Source organism: Malaclemys terrapin, chromosome 6 (assembly GCF_027887155.1).
Source record: "Malaclemys terrapin pileata isolate rMalTer1 chromosome 6, rMalTer1.hap1, whole genome shotgun sequence".
Taxonomy (NCBI): Eukaryota; Metazoa; Chordata; order Testudines; family Emydidae; genus Malaclemys; species Malaclemys terrapin.
This window is the reverse complement of record NC_071510.1, coordinates 50191571-50218619: the sequence shown is the minus strand read 5'-3', so window position 1 is coordinate 50218619 and position 27049 is coordinate 50191571. Positions and strand designations below refer to the sequence as shown.

At 41.5% G+C, this 27049-nt stretch overlaps 2 protein-coding genes across 7 annotated transcripts in view; one reads left to right on the top strand and one right to left on the bottom strand.

Annotated features, from left to right (window-relative positions):
- The window catches only part of SEMA4D (semaphorin 4D), a 161462-nt gene extending 155824 nt beyond the window's left edge, over positions 1-5638 (top strand). Inside the window, exons 16-18 of one of the 2 annotated variants that reach the window (XM_054031481.1) lie at positions 2829-3038; positions 3531-3628; positions 4505-5638. In XM_054031481.1, the coding sequence (XP_053887456.1) occupies positions 2829-3038; positions 3531-3628; positions 4505-4534 (338 nt within the window). In that variant the 3' untranslated portion in view covers positions 4535-5638. Of the gene's footprint in view, positions 1-1544; positions 3039-3530; positions 3629-4504 lie in introns of those variants that run through there. The other variant, XM_054031482.1, reaches the window with a different exon arrangement.
- A 3593-nt stretch (positions 5639-9231) lies between these two features.
- SECISBP2 (SECIS binding protein 2) overlaps positions 9232-27049 on the bottom strand; it is a 56492-nt gene continuing 38674 nt past the window's right edge. For all 5 annotated transcript variants that reach the window (XM_054032615.1, XM_054032617.1, XM_054032618.1 and 2 more), the window contains 7 exons: positions 26545-26714; positions 24650-24788; positions 17949-18108; positions 14119-14339; positions 13248-13402; positions 12157-12361; positions 9232-10935 (listed from right to left, as the gene is read on the bottom strand). In XM_054032615.1, the coding sequence (XP_053888590.1) occupies positions 10826-10935; positions 12157-12361; positions 13248-13402; positions 14119-14339; positions 17949-18108; positions 24650-24788; positions 26545-26714 (1160 nt within the window). In that variant the 3' untranslated portion in view covers positions 9232-10825. The remainder of the gene's footprint in view (positions 10936-12156; positions 12362-13247; positions 13403-14118; positions 14340-17948; positions 18109-24649; positions 24789-26544; positions 26715-27049) is intronic.

The following is a 27049-nucleotide window of genomic DNA, read 5'->3' as shown; positions in this document are numbered from 1 at the left end:
AATATATACTTATCCAGACACTGGTATATTTGCAAGGTCTTGAGAAGAGTTAGCTAGTATTATCGAGGATGGCTTGTCGTACACTACATTCTTACCTGTTGTGATACTTGAGTACACTGAACAGTTTTACACTAGCTCATTTAAAAGAAAATGCATATTGCACCTGTTGAAAAGCTTGAATAGCGAACTACGCAAATTATTAGCTTAGTATTTTACTTTCCCCTTTCTGGGTTAGGTCACTGCCAAAAGCAACAAATGGTTAAATTTAGTTGATCGGTAATCTATATATGATATGGTGCCAACTGCGTGGGAAGATAAGAATAGAGAAGGTCACATGAATTCTTATAGGACATGTTATAAAATGAAGTGTGTTATACTAGTAAACCAATTACCTAATAGCCTGTTCTCTGTTCAAACTTCCACTGTATTCTCTAGCTTGGTCTTCTTAACAAGTATTTCTAGACTTTCAATTGGTCAAATTTCAATGTCTCTTTTTAATACATTTTGGAAAAGCAACTAATTTCCTCATCTGTTTAAGTCATTACTAAATTTACCCCTTACACTGTATCAATGGACTTTCCCTCTCCAAGAGTTTTTTTTATCTTGACATTTGCAAAAGTCCATTTTATGCCTTGTAATCTTTTAGTTGGAATCAACTTTTCTTTTTAAACTGATCTTCCGTATTTGCGGTGGATCAGTTTTCCCTTCTCCATTTCCAGGGGTAGTAAAAGCCACATTAACTTGTTACTCTTTATTTGCAAGAAGAATGCAATCTCTTGCAATATTACTATTAATACAATGCCAGAGGTATGCATGGCACCTAGGCCAATAAATCACTCTTTTTTGCCTAGAAAAATCAGTAAGAAACTACGTAAGGCTTTGAAGAATCAGGATCTTAGACTTAAAAATTTAGATTTGATTTTCTGAAATCAAAATATCCTTGGACTTTGACAACACATCTAGGACCAGTAGAAAGAATGATGAGAAAATCTCTTTGCCCCATTCACTACTATACTGAATTCAAGTTTCTTGTGGGCATTAGTCCCAACAGTCCTTTTAATTATTAGTCACAGAAGCAGGATCGATGTGGTCTTTGTTTTTTTTAAATCCTGACCTTGTCAGCTCTACTTAAAAAAAAATTAAAAAAAATTGAGTGTACAGTTACCCTACAGATACTGGGGAAGCTAAAATACTAGTGTCCTGCAAGTAGTCCAGGAAACTTTCATTTTCATTGTTTTCCTACACACCTGGCCTGTGGCAGATGCTGAGGGTTGGGTATTCAGTTAATTGTATATTTTCCCCAAATAATTTCATCTCCCCACTCTTGATTGTCAGTTGGTACCTCAATGGCCTAAGTACTATTAAATATATTGTGACAATCTCCTATCGCTTCCCTTTTATCTTGCTCTTACAGAATTGTCCTACCAAGTTTTAAGGAGATTATGATCTCCATCATTCATCTTCACTACTACCACTTCCTTGTTTTACATTCATGTAAGGTACTTTAATATACAGTAAGCTTTTCTTATTCCTTTCACTTGCAGACCACTCCACTTTGTCTATTGAAACCCAAGATAAGCTTTTTGAGGTAGGAACTAAGGTTTTTTTTTGTACATGTACAGTGCCTACTGTATTGGGTGTGGTGGTAGAACGCTAATGTGAAAGTTCCCCATTTTGTATGCAAAGCCTACCTAATATGGTCTGCCTGTTTGAACCTAGGTCAGTGTCCCTCTTATGTGACAATCACTAATCCAAATCAACTTATTATACAGGTAATGCCAGTGGTCAGTTAATCCCCCCCCTGGCACTGTAGGTAAGTCTCTCGAGTATGGTGTCTCTTCCCTTTTTTGTCCTTGGCAACAAAAAGAAGCCTAAGACCACCTGCCTCACTACTGTTATATTCCCTCATCTATTCTTCTCTAAGGGTGTTTGATTATAGGTCACAGGGGCACAACAGGACTTGCTTAAAAAAAAATCCATTACCATTATTCTGAAGTTGTTAGATATGGAAAGAAGAAGGTGGCATACATCCCTCTTTATCTGGGCTATAGCTGTCTCAGCTAAATTCCTAACTGTACACGCTAAGCAGAATTACATTTGTTTTTCTTTGATAGCCACCATTTTACTTTATCCCAAACAGCAACCAAGAAAACTATGTCAATCTTTGGCTTGGTTGCATTCTGTTCCTCACTGATGGTATGAATATTGGTGATTAGGCAAAAAGGCTAGACAGCTATTTGCCCTCTACTCCTCTTACCCTAAAAGATGTCAAGTTCTTTCACTTCCTTTAATGACCCAGCTGTCATTTGTGATGTCTCCTCTAATTTTTTTTTTCTTCATTACACACAGTATCTTCAACTGCTCTGAGTCCCTAGCCTTTTTTCTTCTACTAAGTTGTACTTGGTATTGGTCTTCATTTCAAGAAAACTAATGCTGCACCTCTTGCACCTGGGATTACCTAGGTTCCCTCACTGTCCAGTCTATAATCATGTTGCTTCGACTTGTGAGAATGTCAGAATCCAGGCATCTCTTTCCCACTTAATTCCCCGAGAATCTCTTCTGTTTGAGTGCTATGCTTTTATTCTTACCTTATCAACTCTGGCTCATTGTCCCCAATCTTCTGACCACACTGCACTCAAGAAGCATAGGAACAAACAGAACCCTCACAACAGTCCTTATTTTTAGCTATTTATGTTCTAAAATCCAGAATCTGGCACTGTCTAGTCATCACAATTCCAGGGTTTTATGGTAATGTTTCATCACACTTTAATCTACATTTGACACTCTTACAAGTTGTTTCTTCAGTAATTAAACTAACATTTTCACAGGTCCCAGTGACGCACGTTTTGTCTGGAAGAAGAATGGACAGAAAGTAGAAGTGTGTGTCAGTGAGCAATCTCATGCATTGGCTGATGGCAGAGTGCACATTCTAAGCTGGGTGAAAGATGCTGTAGCAGAAAACTCAGAATACCATTGTTCAGTCCTCTCAAAAGCTGGAAATAAAACATCAAAAGTGCTCATCACAGTGGAAGAAAAAGGTAGGCTGGTGCAGTGGGTATGCACTGCTCATCCTGGCCCTGATGCAGGGAGGACAGCTTTAAAATTAGCTCACCCATAAAGACCCTATACACTCTTGAAGACTGTCACTCTTAAAAAACCCTCTCTAATTTCTAAGTAAACTTAGTATCCACTTCAGCTATTATTGTAGAAGGGATTCCATATTCAGATCCTAGTTTTTAAAATTAGGTGCTTAACATTTGGCTCCTAAAGCCAGCTGTAGATAAAGGAGCTTGATTTTCAATAGGAGCTGTTGTAGTCTCACCATTTTTGAAAATCTAGCCCTGTGTTCAGGAGCCTACTGATTCTGGGGATTGAGAGAGCACCAGCTGCCCAACCATCATTCTCTCCAGAATCTATCCACTAATGTTAACTAGATGTTTTTCAAAGCTGCCCCTGAAGTCAATAGCAGATGCTCATCTATTTGATCACGGTCTATTCACATAGCTTCTTTCATTACTTACAATTTTCAGATAGTACTGGTCAGGCTGGATGGGTAAAGGAGTACGACAGCTGGAAAAGTGCAGTCAGTGAACATCATGCAATGATGCAAAACTGGAAGACTACCTGGGTAAGTTTCTTGACATGCATTATTGTCATGCGCTATTCTGCTTTAGTGAACGAGTGGGATGAGCCTGAAAATCCTTATTTTTGACTTGCCACTATACTGGACAGAACAGGATAGGATTCAATTTGTAGTCCATGTATAGTAGTGCCTGCTTGTCAGTTACTTCTAGACAAAAATTGCCTTCCTCTGGTGTTTTAAGATCTAGTACCTTAGGGGTTGGGAACTAAGCCCAGGCTCCTATAGATAACACCAAACGGTCTCCATCCACTTGAATCATACCTGGATGTGTTATCAACTCAAAGTCCACCTTAGGACCAAGACAAATCAGTGAAGTGTGAGCACGTTTTCTTTCTTCCTCCCGTTTGACTTTATGAAATGGATGGTACTATCAGTAGGCCCAACTTTCCTTGATTAAGGACCAAGGTGGGGATCTCAAGTGGTTTTCCACTACTTTTACATCTATTCCTTTCTCTAATAAGTGTACAGACCAGGGGCTTATTGTAAGTAATGCCCAAGGGGCTGTTATGGCTCGTGAGGAAAGCTGGAGCCACAGGGATGCTTCCTGACTGATCCCTTTTACCCCTGACACCAAAGACTGTGTGTGTATGTCCCTTAAGCTGGCATTATTGCCCCTCTGCTCCACTGGGCTGATGGAGTGGCTACATGCAACCAAGAATCTGGTCCAATGCTTCTGGTCTTGAGGTTGAGGAAAGAGCAGATTCAGTCATTAAGAGATAACATACCCTTAAGGGTATGGCAATTCAGCTTGATAGATCTACTGCTAGCTCAGAGGGCTGGCTTTAAATAAAACCAACTTGTTTAGAAAAATGAATTAATATTTTCATATTAAAGTAAAATGAAACTGTCTTGTTCATTTAGGAGAGTTGCAAGAAGAAAGACACGCCCTAATGGACAGAGACAGTTAGGGAAATGTCTGCAAAATGAGGCTTCCAGTACTCTAACCAGCATATTCGAAAAATGATTCAGCAGCTACACTAGCTGACAGTGGGGTTTGCTGTTCAGGAGAATCTTCTGAAAGTTTAGGCAAAGCAGGATTTCCTCATTGCACTGAAGAACATTTTATCTACTACCAAGACAACTCCCCTACCCACTTTGAACAACCTTGATATCAGTTCTTTTTCTGCTAATTATTGAGGAAGAGTGTGTTCCTATGGAGACTTGTGGTGCTCAAACATTGTAATGAAACCCCTAAATCCTGTTTTAAGCAGATGAGGTAACTTTGATTGTGATGCTCTTATAACATGTGAAAGTAACAAGGATTTGGATCACTTATATTTTAAATGTTTTTCAGAAAAGTAACAGGGGAGAATAAGGTTTACCTTTAAAGAACATTCCTTTCTGGGCTGGGCAAATTCACTTTCCTTGTTTGCAGAGAAACTGAGAGATTCATCATGGACATCAATACTTTTCATGAATTAAGAGACTTTAAATTGAAAACTAAGGTTGTTTTGAAAAGTTAAATTTTTGTTAATTATACAAGTTTTCCTGTACCAAACAACTTGACTAGTTACAAGGTACAGTAAATAAATATTTACTGGACTCAATATAGTTGGCATAATGTAAAGCACAGCACACAATGAGCTATAAAATATGAATATTTGGTACTGTGGAAGATAAAGTCTGATTTATGCTAAAAATCTCTAAACAAATATTCAGCAATTGATAAAGGGCTAATGTGATGCCAGGATTGTTTATTATTCCTAGTAAACATTTGCAGACTTAACATTGAGGTAGCCAGTCAAATTTTGGGGACCTACTTGTCCTGTTTTGTTTTAAAATAAGTTTTTATCTTTCTACAAGGATCAATAAAAAGTTTGAGATGTTTCAATGTTCTTCTCTTTTCCTCAAAATTTCCACTGTTAGCATTGCACAGAAATGCCTCACTTTTTATATAAAAGCTTTGGCTTGATTGTGCTGGGAATGGTCATTTAAAAAGTATTGTATTCTCTCCATAACCCTGAATGTATACAAAATAAAACTTTTCCACACTTACCTGAAGAATTCCTTTCTTTGAGCAACAAGCTCTACAGATCTTTTACAATGGTACTTCAGCCTGCCTGGAACTTGGGGACCAGACCTGGCAGCAGGGGAATACCCCATACCTGAAGTTCCCTCTTATTAAGCACTTCCATAGCCAGGATAACTTCAAATCTACTTTAAGTCACAGATTGTTAAATATACTTTGAGGTAAAACAACAATTTCTCCAAGCAAAGTATGGTGGGCTTGTCCTCATTAAGTAAAATTTAAGTCCTTGAATGTTAAGTGGATCCTTCAGAATTGAGATAGAAATTGGCTGTAGGGTGGGCCAGCTCTGTGGACCTTACTGCCTGAAGAAAGTAACTCAGGTTGGCACAGCCTGGAAATTTATCTAGAGTCCACAGATCCATTACAATGGGATTTTCATAGCCATATGTCTCCAGGGTGGGAAGCAGGACATGGGCATCTGCCCCGGAGAAGACTTAACCAATGCCATTTCCTTTCTTTTGGCAAAAGACTGGATGACTAATATGAAGAATTTGATGAAGGCAGTTTCAGTACTGGAGACATGACTATTCTGCCCTGAGACTGTCAGTGCTCAGAAGGACTGGATTTGGATGCCTAACTGAAGAGCAATATTTCTAGTTTACTTACAGAATTTACACACCGACATGCGTGAGGCCTACCTGCTGAATTAAAAGTACAATACTACATCTTGTGAGAGAGCTCCCCACATCCACTTTCAATCTGGATAGTGCAGTTAGGAGCAGAATGTGTTTCAAAGGTCATGTTCTATGACCTCATGGAACTGGAATAAGTTGGTTGCCCTAAGGAAGCATTTCATGTTAGATGCGTAACATGCTAAGCACAGTGCACTCCAGACACTTGGCTTTTTTGCTTGGACATTTAATATACCTACAATAAAACCCTTCTGGGTTTTATTTAACATGGTAGTTATTCTACTTGCTGGTGTAAAGTCCATACTTAAGTTCAGTTTCCAGCTGTCAACGAATAGATTTATCTCAGCATCTGATCCCAAGGATCAAAGTCCCATATACTTGCCTAAAACAGATTTAAATCCCCCCTCTCCCTACCTCAGGGAGAGGCCATGTGATTTTTAGGTTGAGAAGGACCATACTTGAAATACTGTCCACCCATGTTAGCACTGCTTGTGAAAGCATGCAGGAGCCCTTTTGATAGTTCATATTTAGTTTTTTGGCCTGAGTTTTCACTGTGAGATGCCAGCCTAGGCTTGGCTGCCTGTGAAGGGCCTGTAGGGTAAGAAGAGTTAATCTTTCAGGTAAAAATTTACCAGCTAGAATTGTTGAGCCCCTGATTGCCAGGGGCAGAAGGGTGTTACAAGTGGCAGCAGAGAGAGGAAGCTGGGTCTGAAGGCCCCTTACCACTTTCTGGAATTGGTAGCAGTTGAGCTGTGTCCTGTGCCCTCCATCCATGAGGTAGTTGAGCTCTACAGTCAGAGGCATGACTGCTGGTGCAGGCTGTAAGAGCTAAAGTATGGTCTTCCAACTGGCGCACTGTCCTTCTGGCTTCGCTCCCCTCATGGAGATGGGACTTCTTGCCCCAGAGCCTGTTCTTTTCAAATCCCATCTGGCTCTTCTCTTGCCCATGGAAGAGGAGGCAACTCCAATGGGCCTGGGCTGTGAGGAAAAAATGCCCTCTACCCCCAGACAGTTTTGAAAGAGGACCATCGAAGTCCTCCCACTTCAAGAAGTTTAATACACTAAGTGACATTCCTGGAGCAAGAGGTTGGGTGCACAAATAACCAAAAGGAAGGGCCTGATTTTGCACTATTGAAGTCCTAAAGGAGCTGTGATCAGAGGCTTTGCTAAGACTACTGCTATGCTGGAGTGCAATGGCTAACAGAGAAACACTTGAATTACACCCAGCCTTTAGAGAAATGAAGTTATATTATTGTTCTTCATAGTAGGCAGGTATGTCAGAGGAGCTATCAGGAAGTTGTTCTCAGAGCATTACACTCAGTTTAGGTTACTTTACACTTCACCTGCCTGTGCATAATTTGAACAAATAGGCCAATTCCTCTTCCTACCCAAGACTACAAGTGACCTTACTGCCCTTTGCTATTAAGGTCTGTTGCAGTAACACTGAAGATAATCAATTTTAAAAAATACTGCTGCTTTACCTGTTAAAAGAGCGAGAGAGAGACCAAGCACAAAGATGTATGCTACTGCTGTGCTACATCAGCAAGAGCTGCCCCAATCAGTGACCCAAAGTATCAAGGAGAAAGGAAGCCTTTACAATTGCCTAGGCTGTAATTCAGCACACTGCAGGCCTTTCTGCCCCACTCCCATCCTCACACAAAAGTGGACACTATGGGGAGGAAACTATCAGGTGATTTTATATACTGAAAATTGAATGTGTAGAAATTGTAACTGGCTGTTGGCCCAGCAGAGGGAGCTGGTTAGCAGTGAGGCTAGCTTTAACTTAAGCTAGATTCTCAAACTAGATGCAGGAAGCAGAGCACATTGTGGCAATGCACACTGTAACACACTTTGGAAACTAAGCAACAGGACTAGAAGGGGGGGGGGGGTCATGCAGAGGTTCTCTTACAAAGCTGTCCACAGAACTGTCTTAAAAGGGAATAGCTGAGTGATAATGAGATTAAACACTTCAACCCCTCAAAAGCTATTTTGAAGGACAAATGTCTATTCACTGCTTAATCATCTTCCACACTAATTCTGCTTTCAACAGCTCTTATCATACACACAGTGGGTTCCTTAGGGAGGGCAAGGGTAAGTAACTCCCTAAGTTTGTTACAATGAAAACTGCTAAGGATGCTAGCATTAAGACTTGGCTAAGTCATGTTCATGCACTTTCATGAAAGTGCAAAATGATCTCTGCAGAGTAGCAACCCTAAAGCATACAGATTCTCTATCATCTGCCTTCTGGAAGTTGTATAATGCAAAAGCCTAGCTGCCGGCCCCCTTTCCATGATGCAGTGGAAAGTTTAGCCTGAACAGTGCACCTGCCCAACCTGCTCTCCCCCCCCCCCCCAAAAAAAATGCACCAAAAAAATCCAAACTAAATCAAAGCCTCTCCTGTAGTGGTATTTACAGCTATAAACATTCTAATAGCATAGTGCAATCATAACCATCTTCATACACAACAGTTTGCATTGCTGTAAGTACACAGCAACCTCCTACTGGGCCAGGAATGTCTATTGCCAGCCCAAATCATCTCTCAGCTCCGGACTCTCCCCACTCCCAAAGTCAAGTTAAGGTCAGCTGCAATTATGGAAAAGTAGAAAGATCTCACATCCAGTGATCGACTCAGTGTCAAAGCAGAGCTGCTTTGTATCCTTTACTGACTTTACTCCCCAGAGCATAAGATTGTGGCTCACACATCAATCTCAAGCATTAGCTACGTTCTAACCACAGGATGCTATAAAATGTCATCAGTTTTATACTTCAAAAATCATTTTCAAGGTTGACACTTGATATTACCTCTGTTGCTTTTGGCTTACCTGTGACACTCCCCTGGCACCTGATTTTCGAGAAGCTGAAATGAAAGTTGCTCTGAGCATTTAGAAGCAGCGCATGGCAGACTACACAGAGGTACTAGTTGCACCTGAGATTTACAACCATTTTATTTTGCACACACTGAAATCAGAAATCCTAATTTTCGTTTTCACCCTTATAAAAATCTGAATACTCTAGTGCACAATTTGGCCCTCTCCATTAAGTGTGCCATCTTCATTCTAAAAATATATAAGCATTGCTATTTATAAAAGAAACCTCCCACAAAAGTGCTCTACCACAACCAGGTACATGTCAAGTTTAAAAAAAGTCTCAATATCAAAAGTAAATTAAGCCCGTCTTCAGAAAACTTCTCTACATTTGATACACAATTATATACAGTCAGTCTTGGCTTTAACATATTAGATCTTTTTCCTCAAATTAAGACTTCATTATCTGAATCAAAATTCACAACTGTACACACAAAAAAACAGTAGCTACAAGACTGACAAATTCTTCTGAAGGGAAGGGCTAAGACCTCACATACGGTGTTTATGCAACCAAGCACATTGCTGTATAATTCTCCCTTATGCAACAAGGGTACACAAATGGCTGTTCTTGTGGCTTGGCTGAGGCAGCTGGACAACAGCTAAAGAAAATGCAGGCAGCAGGGGCATTTTGAAGAAAGCAGTTGCTCTTCCCTGCAGAATTCAGTACCATTGCTATAGCACTGCTTCCTCCAAGCTGAGGTTCTCCTAAGGCAAGGAGAAGAAATTCTGTAAGAGGCGAGAAGGGGCAGGAACAGGCTGGCCCACCTCTTTCCCTGAAGCATTCCTAATCTCTGCCAGCAAAAGGGCTCTATCTGCATCAGATCTTAAGTGCTCTCCAGGGCAGGAATCTCCTTTGTGGTCCATTTTAACTTTACCAGCTTCCCCATCTCTCAGGAATTTCATGACTCATTACCCCTGTCCCCCTCCCAGCTGCTGCATGCCCCAAGGGAAGGAAGCTTGACTTGAAGCTAGAGCTTGTTGAATTTTTGGGGGGTGGGTGGGAGGGGGAAAAACGCTATTTTCCCTCAGAAAATTATTTTGCAGAAAGTTTTCAGTTTTTCCAAAGAAAATTTCAATTTTCCCTTGGGAAAACTGAAAGTGACTGGTCCACCTGGAAGGTTCTTGTCGCTCTCACTTTCTGCCTGCAGAGAGGAAAGTGAAATTAACAAGAGCCTTCCAGGCAGAGGACCAGCAAGATGAAATATTCTCCCAAAATGAAGGTTTTCAGAATTTGTGTCTCAAACAAATGTTGAGGTTTTGTTTTCTGGCTAGCTCTACTTGTGGCACCAGACACCAGCAGTAAAACCCTTAAAAAGGAAGGAAGGAATGGGCTTGTTTTAATACATAAGTGGTCCTGGGTTAAAACAGTTTCCCCTCCCTTCAAATTAATTCTCTTAATACAAAGAATGAAGCAGCAGCAGCAGCTTTAGCAGCCCGTCAAGTACACAGTAACCTGTAAGAATCAGCCGATGTTTCATGCATTCCAGTGTGCATTTTAAGTGAGATCAGAATAGTCTTCTTAGCCAACTTTAGATGTTTCCTAGATTACACTTTATTTGCTACACCTCGCAGCTTAGATGGACCACTGATTTTAGATCTGTAAATACTGAATTATCTGTGTAAAAAGTAATAAGGCCCAATAAAATATGATCCAGCTTTACTGAGGCTCATCTAAATTCAAGGTCAGCATTTCAGTAGTCGCAGTCTTTTCTAATTCCAAGGCATAAGGGTTATACTCCTCCTCAAGCTTTCTCTTCCAGATTTTGACTATAAGCAAAGAACAGAATATTAGTATGAAAGTAACTTTAATTTCTCCCAGAGTATCACACAGGTTCCCTCCCCCTACCACCTCCCCCCCAAGTTTAGTATTCATAGACAAGCCTACTTAAGCACTGAAATGCTCAATCTCCCAGTATGAAGGACAACATGAGAACTGAGGGAGAAATCAGCATGTAAGGGGGACTCTTAAGCCAACACACTTTGCAGCACCTGCTGGAAGACAGTCCCCCTGGAGAAGTTTCAACTTATCTAACCCTATGTTACTTGCCACATTCTAGGAACTGATACAGACCCGTTTGCCTACTGCTGTTTCAAAGTAATGATCTGATGAATAACTTTCTAATGCTATATCATAAGCACATTTTATTTACAGATCTTAATATGGACACACAAAGTTATACACAAAAAGGGATCATTCCTTCAGTGCTTCAATGCAGTTACCTATAGGGTTGAAGGCCTTCATACAGCATAGAAATAGTTTAGGACAGAAAGAAGAAGAATCTTAGACAACTGAAGCTGTAGTAGCAAACTGTCAAACTATTTAACCAGAATTTAGCCAGTTTACTTGGGCCAACTAGTCTTACAAGTGCCAGTGGAATTTTAGCCACAAATGGTCAGGAACTCTGTTACAAGTCTTATCTGAAAGCAGCATATGCCATCTACCACCAGGTGGACTATTTCAGAAATTATTTAAAGGAAGAGTGTCATCTACAAAGGATACATTCATCTACATAGCAAAAGCTGTGCACAGGTTAGCCTACCTGAGCTAACAAACTCAGCTAGCGTCGGTAACTTAGTAGTGAAAACAGCGCATCATGGGCTTCAGCGCAAGTAGCATAAGCCCAGCACAGATCCTGAGTACACTTGGCTTGCTAGCCTGCTCTATGCTGACTTCACTGCGATTACTACCTGCGCTAGCTGGATTAAATCCAGGGTAGATAGTCTAGCCCATGCAAAGCTTTTGCTGTGTAAACAATAAAACTTCATGAAAAACTAGGTTTTCTTTAGATGTCTCCCATCCAAACAGCAACCAGGTTTGACTTCAATTCATGAAGTCTGCTAAGGTCACAGCCCGAAGTGATATGTTTGACCTTCCTAACCAGACATCCTTAGTCTGCACTGCCTCAGGAAGATTCTGATCAGAGGAGAATTTTAGTACAAAGGAAGGAAAACTGATTGAACACAAAGAATAAACCACTGAACACTTACTGTAATTTGGTACATCCTCATCAGATTCCACATGGGGCGTTTTACCGGTCTCGGACAAGCTCTTCTCTTCATATTGAGTGGTTAAGATTGTGCTGTGTTTTTCACTTCCTCCCCCTTCAGCTGCCTCTTCCTCTAAAGCTGCCACCATATCTTTGTATGCATGCCTGGCTTCCATCGTCAGTTCTACCATTTTGTGAAAGTGGTCCTAACATGGAAAAAAAAAGTAGGAAAGAAGTAAGTGATAAGAAAACATGAAACACTTATGGCTTAAACCATATTTCTCTGTTGAAGTGTGTAAAGATGTAGGGTACAGTTTTTGCACCCCTTCTACTCAGAATATTAAATAAGCACACAAGCAGGCAAAACAGAATAAACCACGTACTTGGATTTTGTTTAGTAACTGTTTTATCTTGTTTTGGTTAATAACGGAAATACATCAAGAGACTTTCTGATGCAGTGAGGAACTCAAAGGTACATTTTTAAGCAACATGTGGTTTTAGCCACACATCTGACATGTACAGCTATAGTGTTTTTATAGAGTGCTTTGAACTTAATGTGTTATAAATACTATTTTTATTATGTACCAGTTTGAAAATGTAGTCCCCGACCCCCGCAAAGTTTCATTCAAACTAATATTCTACCAGCCAGAAGAGGAAGATTATTCTAGATTTTCAAGTGTCTCTTAATAACATTCAGAATCCCTCTCTGTCCCTAGTTGTTCTCCCAATTTGCAACAACGTTGTTGGGGGAAAAAAGGGGTTGGGGGGGCTGCCACTAAGCTGCTCCCTCCACATCTCTCACCAGGTATTTAAAATACCTGTTATCCTTAAGAGCAGATTTGGGTAAAGAAGAGGCAGAGAGCTGGCCAAAAATACATCTGTGAACAAAGCAAAAAGGAGAAAGGTGCTGTGGAAATAAATGTTAATTCTGTATAACATTATAAAGCAACTGACCTGTCAAGAGTATAAATACAGAAAATGGAGTGAGAGACTGACTGACTAGCTGCCTCGGAGTCAGGTCTTTATTGTATACATAATACACACAGAGTAATATTAATTAAAGGTATAAACCAGTGTCTTTGTTCAACTCACCTGAGCACCATCATAGCTGAAAATTCCCACCACACTGACAGGCACTGCTTTGTTCACACAACGTCCTAGAGCTTTGCGATTGAGAGCAAAGACAAATGGGATATTCTGTTCACAGGCACAGTCAATAATGGTATGTAGAGTCTCATCCAACCCACCTGGAACAGACAGAGAATTGAGAATGAGACTATTCAAAAAGTATCATTTATTCAATCCAGTTATAACTAAAAGGCATTACTGCCAGAAGTCCCTTAGTAAAAGCTACAGGTTTAAGATGCAGCATTTAGAAATGCCAGAATGTATGTGTTAAAAAAATACTTACGAGTGTGCAGTGCACAGAAACATTACTTGAAGCTCAATAGCGTACTGTAGGATCTGCTCATCTAGAAAGTTAGTCTGACAATTCTCCCTTTGAATCAACATGAATCTTCAGAGAACACTGCTATTAAACTCCAAATTTTATTACATTTGAAGAACAAAGATTGGACTGACACACCAGCACCACTATAAACAGTATAAAACAATGCAGTGTAGCTAAAATGAAGTATGGCTGTCAAAAAGAGAAAACTTAAAAGCTAAGTCACTCCAAGATCACAGATCAAAGACAGTGATCTGAACAGTAGTTACTTATAACATTTCAACAATACATCAATGACAAGTTGATAAGTCTTCCAACCAGTCATTTGCTTTCAGATTCCTTAGAGTGAACAATCTGATTTACTTTTCAAGGAAGGCACCAATAAATCACTGGTCTTCCATGGCAGTTTTCTCCAAGTGTAAGATGTGGCCCTCAAAGGGTACTACCATCAATATAACAAGTCTGTTCTAGCATTTATCTTATGAAAATAAAACTAATTTTTTGTAAAACATTTACCCTTTGACTGAATCTTTTCACAGTTTGGAGAGATGACGACACATTTCAATTTTTTCAACTTCAGGTGTTTCAAAACTTCTCTGAGCCCCATAACAAGTCTGCGTTTTGTCTTGGCCTTCACTGGGTCTTTCTGATACAAGCGATCTTGGAAACGAACCAGTTCTTTTAGAAGGTCTGTCACACAACTATCAACTTCTTTACTAAGTACCTGGCTACAGTAACTGGAAAAAAGAATCAGTTGTTTAAGTGTTAAATATTCTGCAATCGCAAACATAACTGCATTCTCTCAAATACACGCTCTAGGTACAGGACAAACATTTTTCTCCTGGTTTTTCAGTGCATTGAAAGATACAGGGAAGTTTGTTTCTTGACACGTCAGCTCCTGTATCAAGTTATACCGAGACATGCAGATCAAGATAAAAGACTAGTTTTGCTAATGAAAGTTTTCCCTAGGTCACGGCCTATTTTCACTCATAAGAATCAAGAGATCGCAACCATATTGTAGAAGTGCTAGTTGATTTCTATAGCACTGTCACTTATAACAAACTGAAAGTTGGAGCAAGAGCCAAAGGCAAGGGACAAAGTCAATTGTATCACCATTTTACTTATCTCTGGTCCAGATCATGCCCTTGTGATCTGCCTGTGGAGGGGGATCCACAGAAAGAGGAGATGCACCTCATTCCTCTTAGCATCCAGTGGAAATCAGTGTGGAAAGTTAGGCTGTGTCTACAGTAGAGACCTTACAGCAGTACAGCTGTACTGAATCAGCTGCGCCACTGTAAGGTCTCCTATATAGCTCTCTATGGCAACAGGAGAGAGCTCTCCCGTTTGCATAATTAAATCACCCCCACGAGCAGTGGCAGCTATGTTGGCAGGAAAGCATCTCTCATTGGCATAATGCTGTCCACACTGAAGCTTCTTTTGTTGCAAGTTACGTTGGTGTAAGTTAAGTCGGTCGGAGGAGTGGAGGGGGAGCGCGTTTTTCCACACCCGAGCGACAAATTTTATTGACAGAAGTGCTAGTGTAGACATAGCCTTAGATAGCTGCACTGAAGTTCCCCCCAGACCTCCTCAACACTGGTAACCACTCTAAAAAAGGGTTTGGGGGACAGCTGTAGTGAAGGGAACCCCTGGCACCATGGAGCTAGGCTACCAGAAAGTGGTGGGATAAGTGGCTACATATTCATAGGGCCTTTCTATGGATGGTCCTGTACCCCACAGATCCAAGATCCACCCAGATCTCAGCACTTTGCAAGTCAGACCCTTGCTTTCTTGCTCTGGAGGTATACTGGAACCCACTAACTATCCCCACACCAAAAGAATGCAGGGGTAGTCAACAAGGGGAACCAAAGAGTTCCTTGCCCTTCCCTCCCATGAAGGGCGAGATCTGGCCCCCTATTTCTAACCATTACTACCCTTACAACTGAAACTAGGGCCTTGGCTACACTTGCAGCTGTACAGCGCTGTGAGGTAAACCTGTCTTCGTACAGCTCAGTAGGGAAAAGCACTGCAGTCTGTCCACACTGACAGCTGCCAGAGCAGTGGTGTGGCCACACATGCAACATTTGCAGATGTGTTGGGAGCGGTGCATTATGGGCAGCTATCCCAGCATTCACGTGGCTGCAACATGCTTTTCAAAATGGGGGGTGGGGGGAGAGAGAGTGCTTTTTGGAGCATGTCAGCTCTCTATTTTGCAAGTTCCAAACTCCTGGCCCCCTGCTCATTCATTTACTCACTCAAAGCAAGCTGCAAACTGTTTGCTTTTCTCTGTGGTACGAGCTTTGAAACCGGCATTTCCGCATTCTTGCAGCCAGTCACAACAATGGAGAGGACTGGCCACTTGACAAGGTGATTAGTACAGCGCTGCAAGTGCTGCAGCTGTTATTCCTCTTGGAGATGTGGAGTACCTGCAGCAGTGTACCCAAGGAGATACAGCGCTGTAAGTGGCCTGCACTTAGTGAGTTACAGCGCTGGGGGAGGGTGTACAGCGCTGTAACATGCAAGTGTAGCCAAGGCCTAGGTTTCATATTGGTTAGTCTTATATTTCAGTGGGATTTTTTTGGTAAAAAAATTATTTACCATTTCAGATTTACCTCAGTAACAGTTTAATGGACAAGCCCATTAAAACAATTCAATGAAAATCCAAAACAATGTAATCTAGATGTAGAAAAGAATCCTCCACCCTGAATACCAAGCAATAGAAGACCTCTTTGGTTGAGTAGCCCTGAGCATATCCAGACCTATCTGCCATTTCAGTGAAATGTTGGGTTGCTGTGGACCCAAGAAATTTGTTCACTTTAAAAAAAGCAATTAAAAGTCCCCCCCCCCCCCTTTTTTTTTTTTTTTACACATTAACTAAATCTTGAGGCATAAAGAGGCTGTGGTGCCTTTTTGAAGAATGAAGATGAAAGCAACACTTACTAAACAGTTATGTCAATGGCAGAATTTCATTTTTCCTATAGTGGATCTTTGACCTGCTGTTCAAACACAATAACCAAAGTTTCTTGTTAAAAGGAAACATGCACACACAGCTGCTATCATAACAACATTTGAAGTGTTTGTACAAAAGGGCAACTAACTTGTCCCCTTGATTTCTCCATGCAACACAAACATGTCATCTTGCTAATCACATTCTGCTTTGTACCTCTCTATCGTTTTGTCTGGCAGGAGAAAAAGAAATATTCTAACCATAAGAGTGTTTTCAGAAAGGTGAAAGAGCCCTATTTCTCTCTCTCTCTCTCTGTACAGTAAAAGCTTTTTTATCTGGCATGTTGGGGGTATGGGGGGGTGCTGGTAAGTGAAAAATGCTGGTTAACTAAGAGGGAGGGAGTGCGGGGCTGGGACGCGGGCTCTGGGAGGGAGTTTGGGTGCGGGAGAGGGCATGGGGCTGGGGAGGGGTTTTGGGGTGCCCAATCGGGGGGGGAGGGGAGGGTGTCACCTTGGGCGGCTCCCTGCAAGCAGTGACCTGTCTCAGCACTACTAGGCAGAGGCCCGGCAGGTGGCTCTGCATGCTGCCCTCGCATCGCCCCGCCCCGCATGCTGGTTCCACAGCTCACATTGACCAGGAACTGCCTGCCACGCCTCCGCCTAGGAGCAGCAGGGACAGGTCGCCGCTTGTGGGGAGCCACCCGAGGTGAGTGTCCCCTGGATCCAGCATCCCCAAACCCCTCCTGTGCCCCAACTCCCTGCCCTGAGCCCCCTGCCGCACCCAAAATCCCTCCCAGAGCTCACATCCTGCACTCTCTCCCATGCCCCAACCCCCAGCTCCACCCCCCCACCCCACCCCCAAACCCCTCGTGGCCATTCCTCTGCCTAGGAGCAGCAGGGACATGTCACCCCTTCCGGGGAACCATCAGAGCCAGTTGGGAGACTGCCGGCCCCACGCCAACCAGACTATAAACCGGACTTTCTATGAAGATTAGAAATGCCAATTTAGAGAGCTTTCTGGTTGGTACAGGGTCAGATAACAGCTTTTACTGTATAACTATGTGATTTATTCCACATTATAAGCAAGGTGTTTATGTTTCTAAGAGTATCTGCTCCTCCTTCCACGATCACCAGAGAAGAGGAAGATAATAGGTTTAGTGACCACAAAAGGATCTGCCTTCCTAGCCTGACTGACGACATATTAGTACTGCACTTGCTGCTTACTGAGATGTCACTTATTAGGTGTTACCCTGCAGGAGAGTTGAAAATAAGAATTCAGAGTTGAGAGTTTAAAATTCAGTTAGCATTTCACAGAACGTTACTGACGTAACTTCCTTATTTGAGCAATGTCCTGCCTGTGGTACCGTGGTACAAAGGAAGTGCCAATACTAACAAATACTTACTCTCTAAATCTCCTGCTATGGATTTTTGGAAGGCTGGAGTTTAGTTGTGTTAGACTGGAAGAACTTTCCGTAGAATCCTTGAGGTCTTCACGTTCCAGGAACACTTCTGAACTGCTCTGAGCCACAGAAACTGAGGTTATGGGAACATCTTCTGCTATGTCTAAGCATAAAGAAATAAACTGTTGTATTTGTGTTATGAAAGACAGACGAAAAATTGAACTGATCTATAAAAGTGAGAATGTAACTCAAGGACTCTCCTACACAGAAATAGGATAGGTAGTTCCTACCAGTCCTGCTTTTACCTGTTTCAGGGCTATTAGGATCATTTCTAGTACTGAAGTGAACGACCCAGCAAGTAGTATTAAAATATGACCAGGGTTCTTCAGAATCTTTTCCCTATAGATTCAGATCTTTCAATTTTAGACAGGTTTGACTAGAAAACACAACGCAGCATTAGATAAAAATTCACTGCACAAAAACTTTGTCAATGCAGGGTTATGGCTGGCAGTTCCTTGAAAACCAGGAAAGGAAATACAAAGTTATGGTACACACCAGCCTTTTTCCAACAATTTTAGTCTGCCCACTGGACCTGCAAGATGCAATATCATAAGTGTCACGGCTGCCCTGTGATAAACAAATATGAGGAATGACTAAGTTAGTGTGCCACTGTACATGGTGTGGTGTGTCTCACAGAATTGTATTCTCATTCATCTGTATGCACTTCCAACTGCACTTCACTGTGTTAGGGACAGCTGAATTTACAATGCAGAGATTACTTGCAGCAGGTTGCCACATTTCACACTGTAATGAGGAGAGGTCCATCTGCTTTCTGGGCTAAGTTATGTCAGTTGTGCAAGTAAAGGAGCACAACAGTCTATCCTTGCCATAGGGATTTGTTGCAGTCTGCTAGCATACATGACAGTGCACTACAGAGCAGAGGTAAGTGCAAGTAATATTCCAGAGGGAATCTACAGGACAAGGTTCAAGGGGGTGGTGACACCTGGCAACACTGGCTGCTTGGAAAGAGCAGATGAAGTGGTTGAGCATACACCGGGTATAGCCAACTGCTGTTCATTATGCCAACCTAACTGCAACTTCACCATTCTCGGTTTCTCTTGTCATACTCATGCTGTGTCCCCACAGTGCTCCATATCATCAGCAAAGATAGACTGCTATGACATCTGTCAGGTGTTGCATAGGGCATCACTCAAAGAGAACAGTTAAGGTTGAAGGGCAGTGCAGGGCTGGTATGTACTTTAATTTTGTATTTCCTGGTTTTAAGAAGTTTAAGTTTAGCTGTAGTAGACATTCTGGAAGGGTATGCGACACTGTCAATCAACCTTAACCCTCCATCAAAGTTTTTGAGCACCAAATTTCACTTGTTTGAGGTGGTGATGGTGGTGGTGAAGGGGGCACAAGGCGGCTTCCTGGGAACACCTTACTTCCACCTCTCCTTGTTCCTTCCATCCACCCAGTAGAATTGCAGGCACCATGGGGAAGAAGGAAGGTGGTAACTGACAGGCTGTGAGAAGCACATCTACCAGCTGGAGTAAGCAAGGTGGAGTGTAGGACAAGCCCAGAACTTGTATTCCACTTCAGTAACTGGGGAAGTGGCTTTGCATAACTCTTTTTAGTATAAGAGGATTGCAGAGGTGTGAAGTGGTTAATTCATCTCAATGTAATGTTCTCAGATAAATCAGAACACTCCATGGACATGAATACAGTCCGATAACTCTGAGAAGTGTGAATTGACCTATTCATCTTAATGGGTGTTATCCTCCCACACTATTCCAAAATCTACCCCGCCCCTGCTGAAGTACACCAATTTTCAAAAACAACAAGGAGTCTGGGGGCACCTTAAAGTAACAGAAAACCTTCAGATGCATCTGAAGAAGTGAGGTTTTTACCCACGAAAGCTTATGCCCAAATAAATCTGTTAGTCTTTAAGGTGCCACCAGACTCCTTGTTGTTTTTGTAGATACAGACTAACACGGCTACCCCCTGATACTTGATACCAATTTTCAAGACACTCACTATGCTCATGAGTGTTCAAGCTCTTCATGGGGTAGCTGTACTTGAGAACCCCTTGACAAAGTAATTCCAACTTGCACCACTATCTCGATCCCTGACTCTAATGTGGCATTAGTAATATTATGGATGGTAGTGCCACCACAGTTAAGGTTACACAGCATTTCCATTCTAACAGTTGTAAAAAAGAGCTACACACATTTGGGTTAGAGTATCATTTTTAAAAATAGTTTGTGCACTGCTCAATTTTTCTATAGCAATTTACAGGGAAAAAATACAATTTAAGATTTGCTATGACTGTTTTGAAGAGGACAATGTGACTACAATTTTTCTAATGTCTGACATTTCCTTCAGATCCCTTTTTCTAGATAACACCACATCACTAGGAAATAAAATTGATAAACATGATCCCTTGTTTTGCAGAGATGGGATTAATTATTATCAGTTGAAATTTGTTGTGTTAAGTTTTCACGATAAATTTAAAAAATGGTCTTTTGACTGATGCTAGCATCATGGTTTTACATTAGAAAATGTAAATTTTACACCAACAATTAAAATACGGCTTTCTATTACGGGTTCACTTCCTAATGCTCAGCAACCACTGATAATTCTGACACTGATGAGAGTTGCAGCTACTCTCTTTTCTTTGCTCACACTCAGGCTATTGTTACAAGAGAACTGGACTTGACACAACCACAGCCATTCTGTGCACTTAGCCACCATTAACTGCAAGCGAGAATACCAGAAAGTCAGGAATAACTTGAGCTTTGCATAAGCATGTGAAATAGCTGCAGTGGCAGCTTTGCTAACAAGGACAGACTAAGTGACAGATTCATGAGAATGGGAGGAAGTGTGGATAACTGACCTTGGACCTGGGTGTCTATGACCATGAGTTTCTTGCTATTATGACTAGGAGGTGCTTTGGTGACAAGTAGAATTCTGAGTTTTTTTTCCTGATGCTAGGAAAATTGTTAGCCCACTAGGAGAACTATTGAAGTGAATTTGAAACCATTTAAGTGTTTAATAGCCAGTTTTCCAAGTGCTCCAAAATCTGCATGCTTGCTTGAATTGTTTTGGAAATTGCTGTGACCAGTGGAGGCCTGAAATAGGGTTAATTTTTCAGTTTGAAGATTGTTTGAGAAACTGTTTCTAGAAGTACAGCCCCCCTAAAATTGATTTCTACAAGCTAGGAGGCTGACATCTAACTCCCCAGCGACTAGGAGGAAGGCTGGCCACCAGAAATCTGCTGCTGACCATTCATCACCATCTCAGGTTTTGGATAACTAGGTCTGGATTGCTCTAGACTATTGCTATTTTAGATGTGCACTTCAGGCTTAAAAAAAAAAAAATCTTTGAGTGAAAGCACTCTCGTGTGTACCAATCATTTAATCGGACGGAAGAGGTGGGTCCCCCATTGATTTATTTCCTGAAACCACCTGGGAAACGAAGATTAGTTACCACAGTTTTGGGCTCAGAAACCCCTGGGTAACACTATGGCTACACGTACACTGCTGCAGCACTTAAGTATAGCCACTCATTACAGCAACAGGACGGGTTCTTCAATTTCTATAGTTAAGCCAGCTCCTTGAAGTCAGGTCTATACTACACGCTTACTTCAGTATGAAAAATCCACTCCTGAGCAACGTAGTAACCCCCTGCGTAGACGGCGCTATGTCAGCAGGAGAGCTTTTCCCACTGACATAGCTACCGCCTCTCCTGGAGGTGGAGTAACTAATCTGACAGGAGAGCTCTCTCCAGTCGGCTTAGAGCCTCTTCATTTAAGCACTGCAGCTGCACCGATGCAGCGTTTGTTGCGTAGACCTTCTCTGAGAGACAGTAGCTAAGAAAATGGAAGAATTCTTCTGTCGACCTAGCATTGTCTAGAGCAGCTTAACTACATTGATCAGGGATGTGGATTTCACATCCCTGAACAATATATTTGTGTTAACTTAACTTTTTAGTGTAGATCTGGCCTCAACTCTATTGTTCATGGAATGGGTGAGGAGCATGTGGCATGATTACATTACCCCAAGGTTACTGTTTACTAGAGTCTTCCATCTTCCTTCGTTAATACTATTTTCCATTACTATACTTCTAAAGTAAAATATAAGTATGCATATGGATTTTAGAATAGTTTGAAGTATAGCTCTTAAACCATAAACTTTGCTCTCAGGGTAAAATTTCTGAAAGGACCTTGGCCAAGAGTAGACAGTCAGCAACTAATGTGCACACCACATCAAGAGACTGCCAAAGGCAGGACTCAAACTTATTACACCTGGGTACTATTCAGCTTCAGTGGCCACATCATCACCATGAGCCACCTACTTACTATGATATCAGGCTGCTTGGAAAGCCTTTGGCTTCAACAGAGTGCTTCCTGCTGCACATGAGCAAATGACTTTCTGTAGCTTGTCAATGTGGTGTGGGCAACATTGTAGATCAACTTTTAGTCTGTATAACTTAAAACATTGGTTTCTCAAAGCAACAGTGGTGCCAAACACCTGAGATTACCTGCTTAGGATGGATATCAGAGCCATAGTGAGAGCCTCAGGTGCATGCAAAAAAAGTTGTAAGCACCATACAATTTTGATGTCATATGATTTTAGGGGGCTGTACTTCTGGAAACAGTTGCTCAAACAATCTTTAAACTGGAAAATTAACCCTATCTCAGGCCTCCCCTGGTCACAGCAATTTCCAAAACAATTCAAGCAAGCATGTAGATTTTGTAGCACTTGGAAAACTGGCTATTAAACAGTTAAAAAGTTTCAATCTTCATTATAATTGATAAAAAAATGCAATTACAAATGCAGGGGAAGTTTAATTCTCTTTTCATATGTTCAAGATTTTCAGAGAAATTATTTAGTTCAAATTTAAAGTTTCAAAATGTAAGATGCATATTCATAACATAATCCACATTATTCTGTACAGATTTAATTGAGAATAATGGAATACAGTTAAAGGGAAATGTAGCTGATATATAAAAATCCTCAGTAACAATATGATTTATTAGCCTGTGGGGAGCAGTTTCCTTTTGGAAATGGTGGAAATGGAAGCCCCACTGAATATCCCAGACTAGACAAAACAGTTAGTGATCTATATTGGCAGAGGAACACATCTGATGACCTAAGAGAGGCAGAGATTCTCTAGAGACAGATGCAAGCTAGGTAACACTTCCCTTGGAGACTCCTACAATGTGACAATTTGAGCAATCTATGTACAATTTACAAATTCTGTTTGATATTGGGGACTCTTCATGCCTATACCAAACTTTCAACTTTATTTTCAATGTGGGGCTTGTTTGCCTTCTCTGCTATCTTTTGCCTCCATATTGAGCTAAAACCCACAGGAATTGACAGAAGAAATTCTTGCATCTGACACAAGGATAACACTGGAGGGTTGTTAAACTTTGCTGATCATCCACTCACATGGAGCACTCTTGGACAAACTACCACCACCCACAGCAAACCTGTTTTTCAAGTCTGAATTCTGGGGTGGGGGTGGGTATCTGAGCGAGAGATCCTTTCCCAGACAAGGCAGATGGATGGGGGTGAGGAGGGGGAAGAGGGAGGGAGAAGAGGGAAGGGCAGGGTGGGGATACCTGACACAAGGGATTGAAGTTTATGAAAAAGGGTCACTCACCAGCCATTTTAGAGGACGCTTGTGCAAGACAGCAGAAGAGCACTGTATGCAGGGGTTACAGAAAGGGGGAGAAGAGACCAGGAGCAGAAGCAAAAAGCTGGCTGCAGGAGCAAAACAGACTCCATGATTCAGAGATGTCATGGGCTGTAGTAAGTGGATTCTTAACAGTGTAGAGGCCTCTCTCTGAAGCATATTTTGGGCTTAGGTCAGAATGGTGAGGAAACTGAGCAGGGAAGTGTGTGTAGATATTTTATTGTTTTTTCTACATCTGCATGTTTCTTGTTCTAGCTAAAGTAAAATGACTGGAACCCTTATGAAGTCTGTAATCCATGAAGAAGTGAAGTATAAATCCAGAGTGCCCACAAGGTTGGAGCTCTGGGAAAGGGTATGCTTAAGCTTCTAGGGAGTCTGGGGGGTGTCTATGCTAGTCCTGCGCTTAGGACCCCAGGAAGGCAGGACCCCATTTCAATGAACTGGTAACAGACAGAGCCAGTGCACATAAGTATGCCAGAGGGGTCAAGAAACGACAATGCTGCAGCCTACTCACACCAAGAGAAGCTTAAGAGCACACAGGCCGTGTGGTAGGACCCAAACATGGCAGCATGGTGAGCATCCAGGAGGAGGAGCTTTACCAGGGCTGTGACACAGTTACAAATACAGTAAATCCAACATGTGTAGAAAGGAGGCAACAATAATTAGACTCGCAATTATACAGCAGCACAGACACAGGGTATCAGCTCTAACAGTTGGGCTGGAACTGTACTCTGCAAAAAAACACCCTTTTAAAAAATCCTCAGTGGAGGCCTGAGCTCTATACTAACCTTCATTTCACAAGTCGTGTGTACAAGCTTTTTAAAGCAGCAAGCGCAATTACACCCACACCACCACCTACACATTGTATTGTCTACTCATCAGAAAGTACCACAGCAGTGTGACATTGCTAATGTTGTACCCAGTTAGCTAGCTCTTTAAAAAAATTAAAAAGCCTCCCCCATACCAATAAAAAAAATAAGACATTCATCATCAGGAAATACCTGTTTTGGTATCCTGAGTAAGTGTCTGATCTTCAGTTGCAGATTCTTCACACTGATGAACAGTATCTCCATCATCTTTTGGAATCGTTGTCTGTTCTAACAGGTGCTGTTTTCGCTGTTCTCTCTCTTTCAAAATAATCTTAAAAATTAAACAGTTCAGTGTCAGGCAGGCGCCAATACAATCAAGTTTCAACACCAAGACCAATTACACAAACACTAACTTCACCATGTCACTAAGATTTGAGTTTCATTGTAGGTGTATCCCCTCACACCAGGTTCAGGCAGCCTGATGTCAGAGTAAGTGTAAAGACTCAAGCCAAAAGCCATATAGGCCCTAGCCTGCCTCTGTATCAAAGGGGAAAAAGATGAATTTTCTGCCCCTACATTAACACTTTCTAATGGCTACCATCGTAACTGGAAGAGAAACTTCTGGTGGCCAAGTACAAGGACTGAGAGAAAAGCTGAAGAGCAGTGATGAGTTAGAGCAAAAAGTTGGCCCAAAACAAAGGGGCAAATAAAAGCACTAAAGTATGAACATAAAATGTAAGAGTAATCCAATTTCATACACACTTAAGGTACTTTGCTGGATTGCGGCTTTACTCCCTCACATCCTACTATGTAAAATCCAGTCAGTCTGTAGTACATCAGTGTTCCTTAACTGTGGGGGTGAGGGAGGAAAAAGAAATCTGAGGGGTACAGAGAAGATGAAAGGAAAGGAGAGTGGTGGTACAGGGTAATAAAGAACAGGAGTACTTGTGGCACCTTAGAGACTAACAAATTTATTAGAGCATAAGCTTTCGTGGACTACAGCCCACTTCTTCGGATGCATATAGGGGAGTATTGGGGGTGAGGAAAGCTGTGTAACACTCGAGCCAGTTTGATGACACATTACAAGTGTGCTACTACAGCTAGAGCAGTGGACAGCTTCTTGAAATCAGTCATCCCTCCCTGTATTTGCAACAGCCCCTAGCTTGCTATGCAGCAGGTAACATGTATGGGGCTACTGGCTCAGTTGACTGGTCCAAGCTTTGTGACCACTCTCACCACAGGGCCCAGTTGCAAGAGGGGGAAAACAAGTCTTTATTAGAGGGGGGGAAAAACCAGAAAAAGCAAACCAGATACTTCTATTACAATGGCTCCTAAATGTATGAAACACTGTACAGCAACAAAAACAAACAAACAAAGAGCCCACAAAACATTGTTCCCATCCCTTAAGTTTACAGCCTGAAACTGATAAAGGGTGGTGATGTCCAAGGCAGCAAGTGGCACATGGCTTGTTAGCTATAATTTTTATATTGTACAATTTTCAGGTGAACTTTAGCAGTGCAGAGTTGTTATTAAGCCATCCTAACTGGCTCCATGAGGATCTCCTTGGACTAAGGAATGCCAGGTGATATTGAACTAATGCTATGCCACTGGCCCCAGTATAAAAGATGCCCAAGAGGTATGGGAAGGGACCTGGATGTCCTTATATTTTCAGCTTCCGTAAAAGCTCCATGGGCAACCAGGCAGAGATTAGAGAAGCTTTCAGGCTGCTATAATTTATGCTAGGGATCAGACCATCGTGCCCAAACCTGCACTGAGCACAGCCTGGCGAAACTAGAGAACTTGGTATTTAATACGTTTCCCCATCCCAAAAATTTGAATTTGAGCACCTTTTCATACATACAGTCCTTGTGCTATGAAAGTGGCTTGAGTTAGGAGTAGAGAATACTGATTTGGAACACTGAATAATATATTTAGCTTGATCATATACAAAGACTTTTTTTTAAATCAAAGCCATCTAAAACTGAATTTGTAGCAAGGCTAAAATTCAGATTAATACATTTAACAGATGGTGATATGGTTAAAAAGAATAGTAGAGCTATTTAATAAAAGGTAATAAATTGGAGCACCTTTTTAAGAGATGTTGGTTTCTTTGCTTTGGGGACTTCTCTCTGCTTTCCTTTCTTTACCAAAGGAGCACTGGAGTCCAATGGATTATGTGGTGTCTTCCCTTGACTTAATTGTTGATTTTTTGTTACTGTTGTAGGTTCTTTTGAAAGCAATGGTATGGCACCGCCAACTGAGATAAGAGAGTTTTCATCAGACAGCTGTAACTCAATGTTAACATCTGAACAAAATCTAAGGCAAATTTAGTGTTTATGCAACAGGTCCCCTATCATATAAATTGCATAAAAAATCTCTTTATGAGTTGAGGGGAAGGGGGAGGAGCTTTAGTCTGTCTCAGCTCCTTCCCAAAAAAATATTACCTCACTCATCTCTATTATACCATCAGCTTAACTAGCTCTGATCTCAATCTCAAAAATATGGAGAAGAAATTAAGCTAAATATTGCAATGCAGGCTACAATCAATATCATACCAATCCAATTTGGGAAATTTTAGGAAACCTAAAAGTT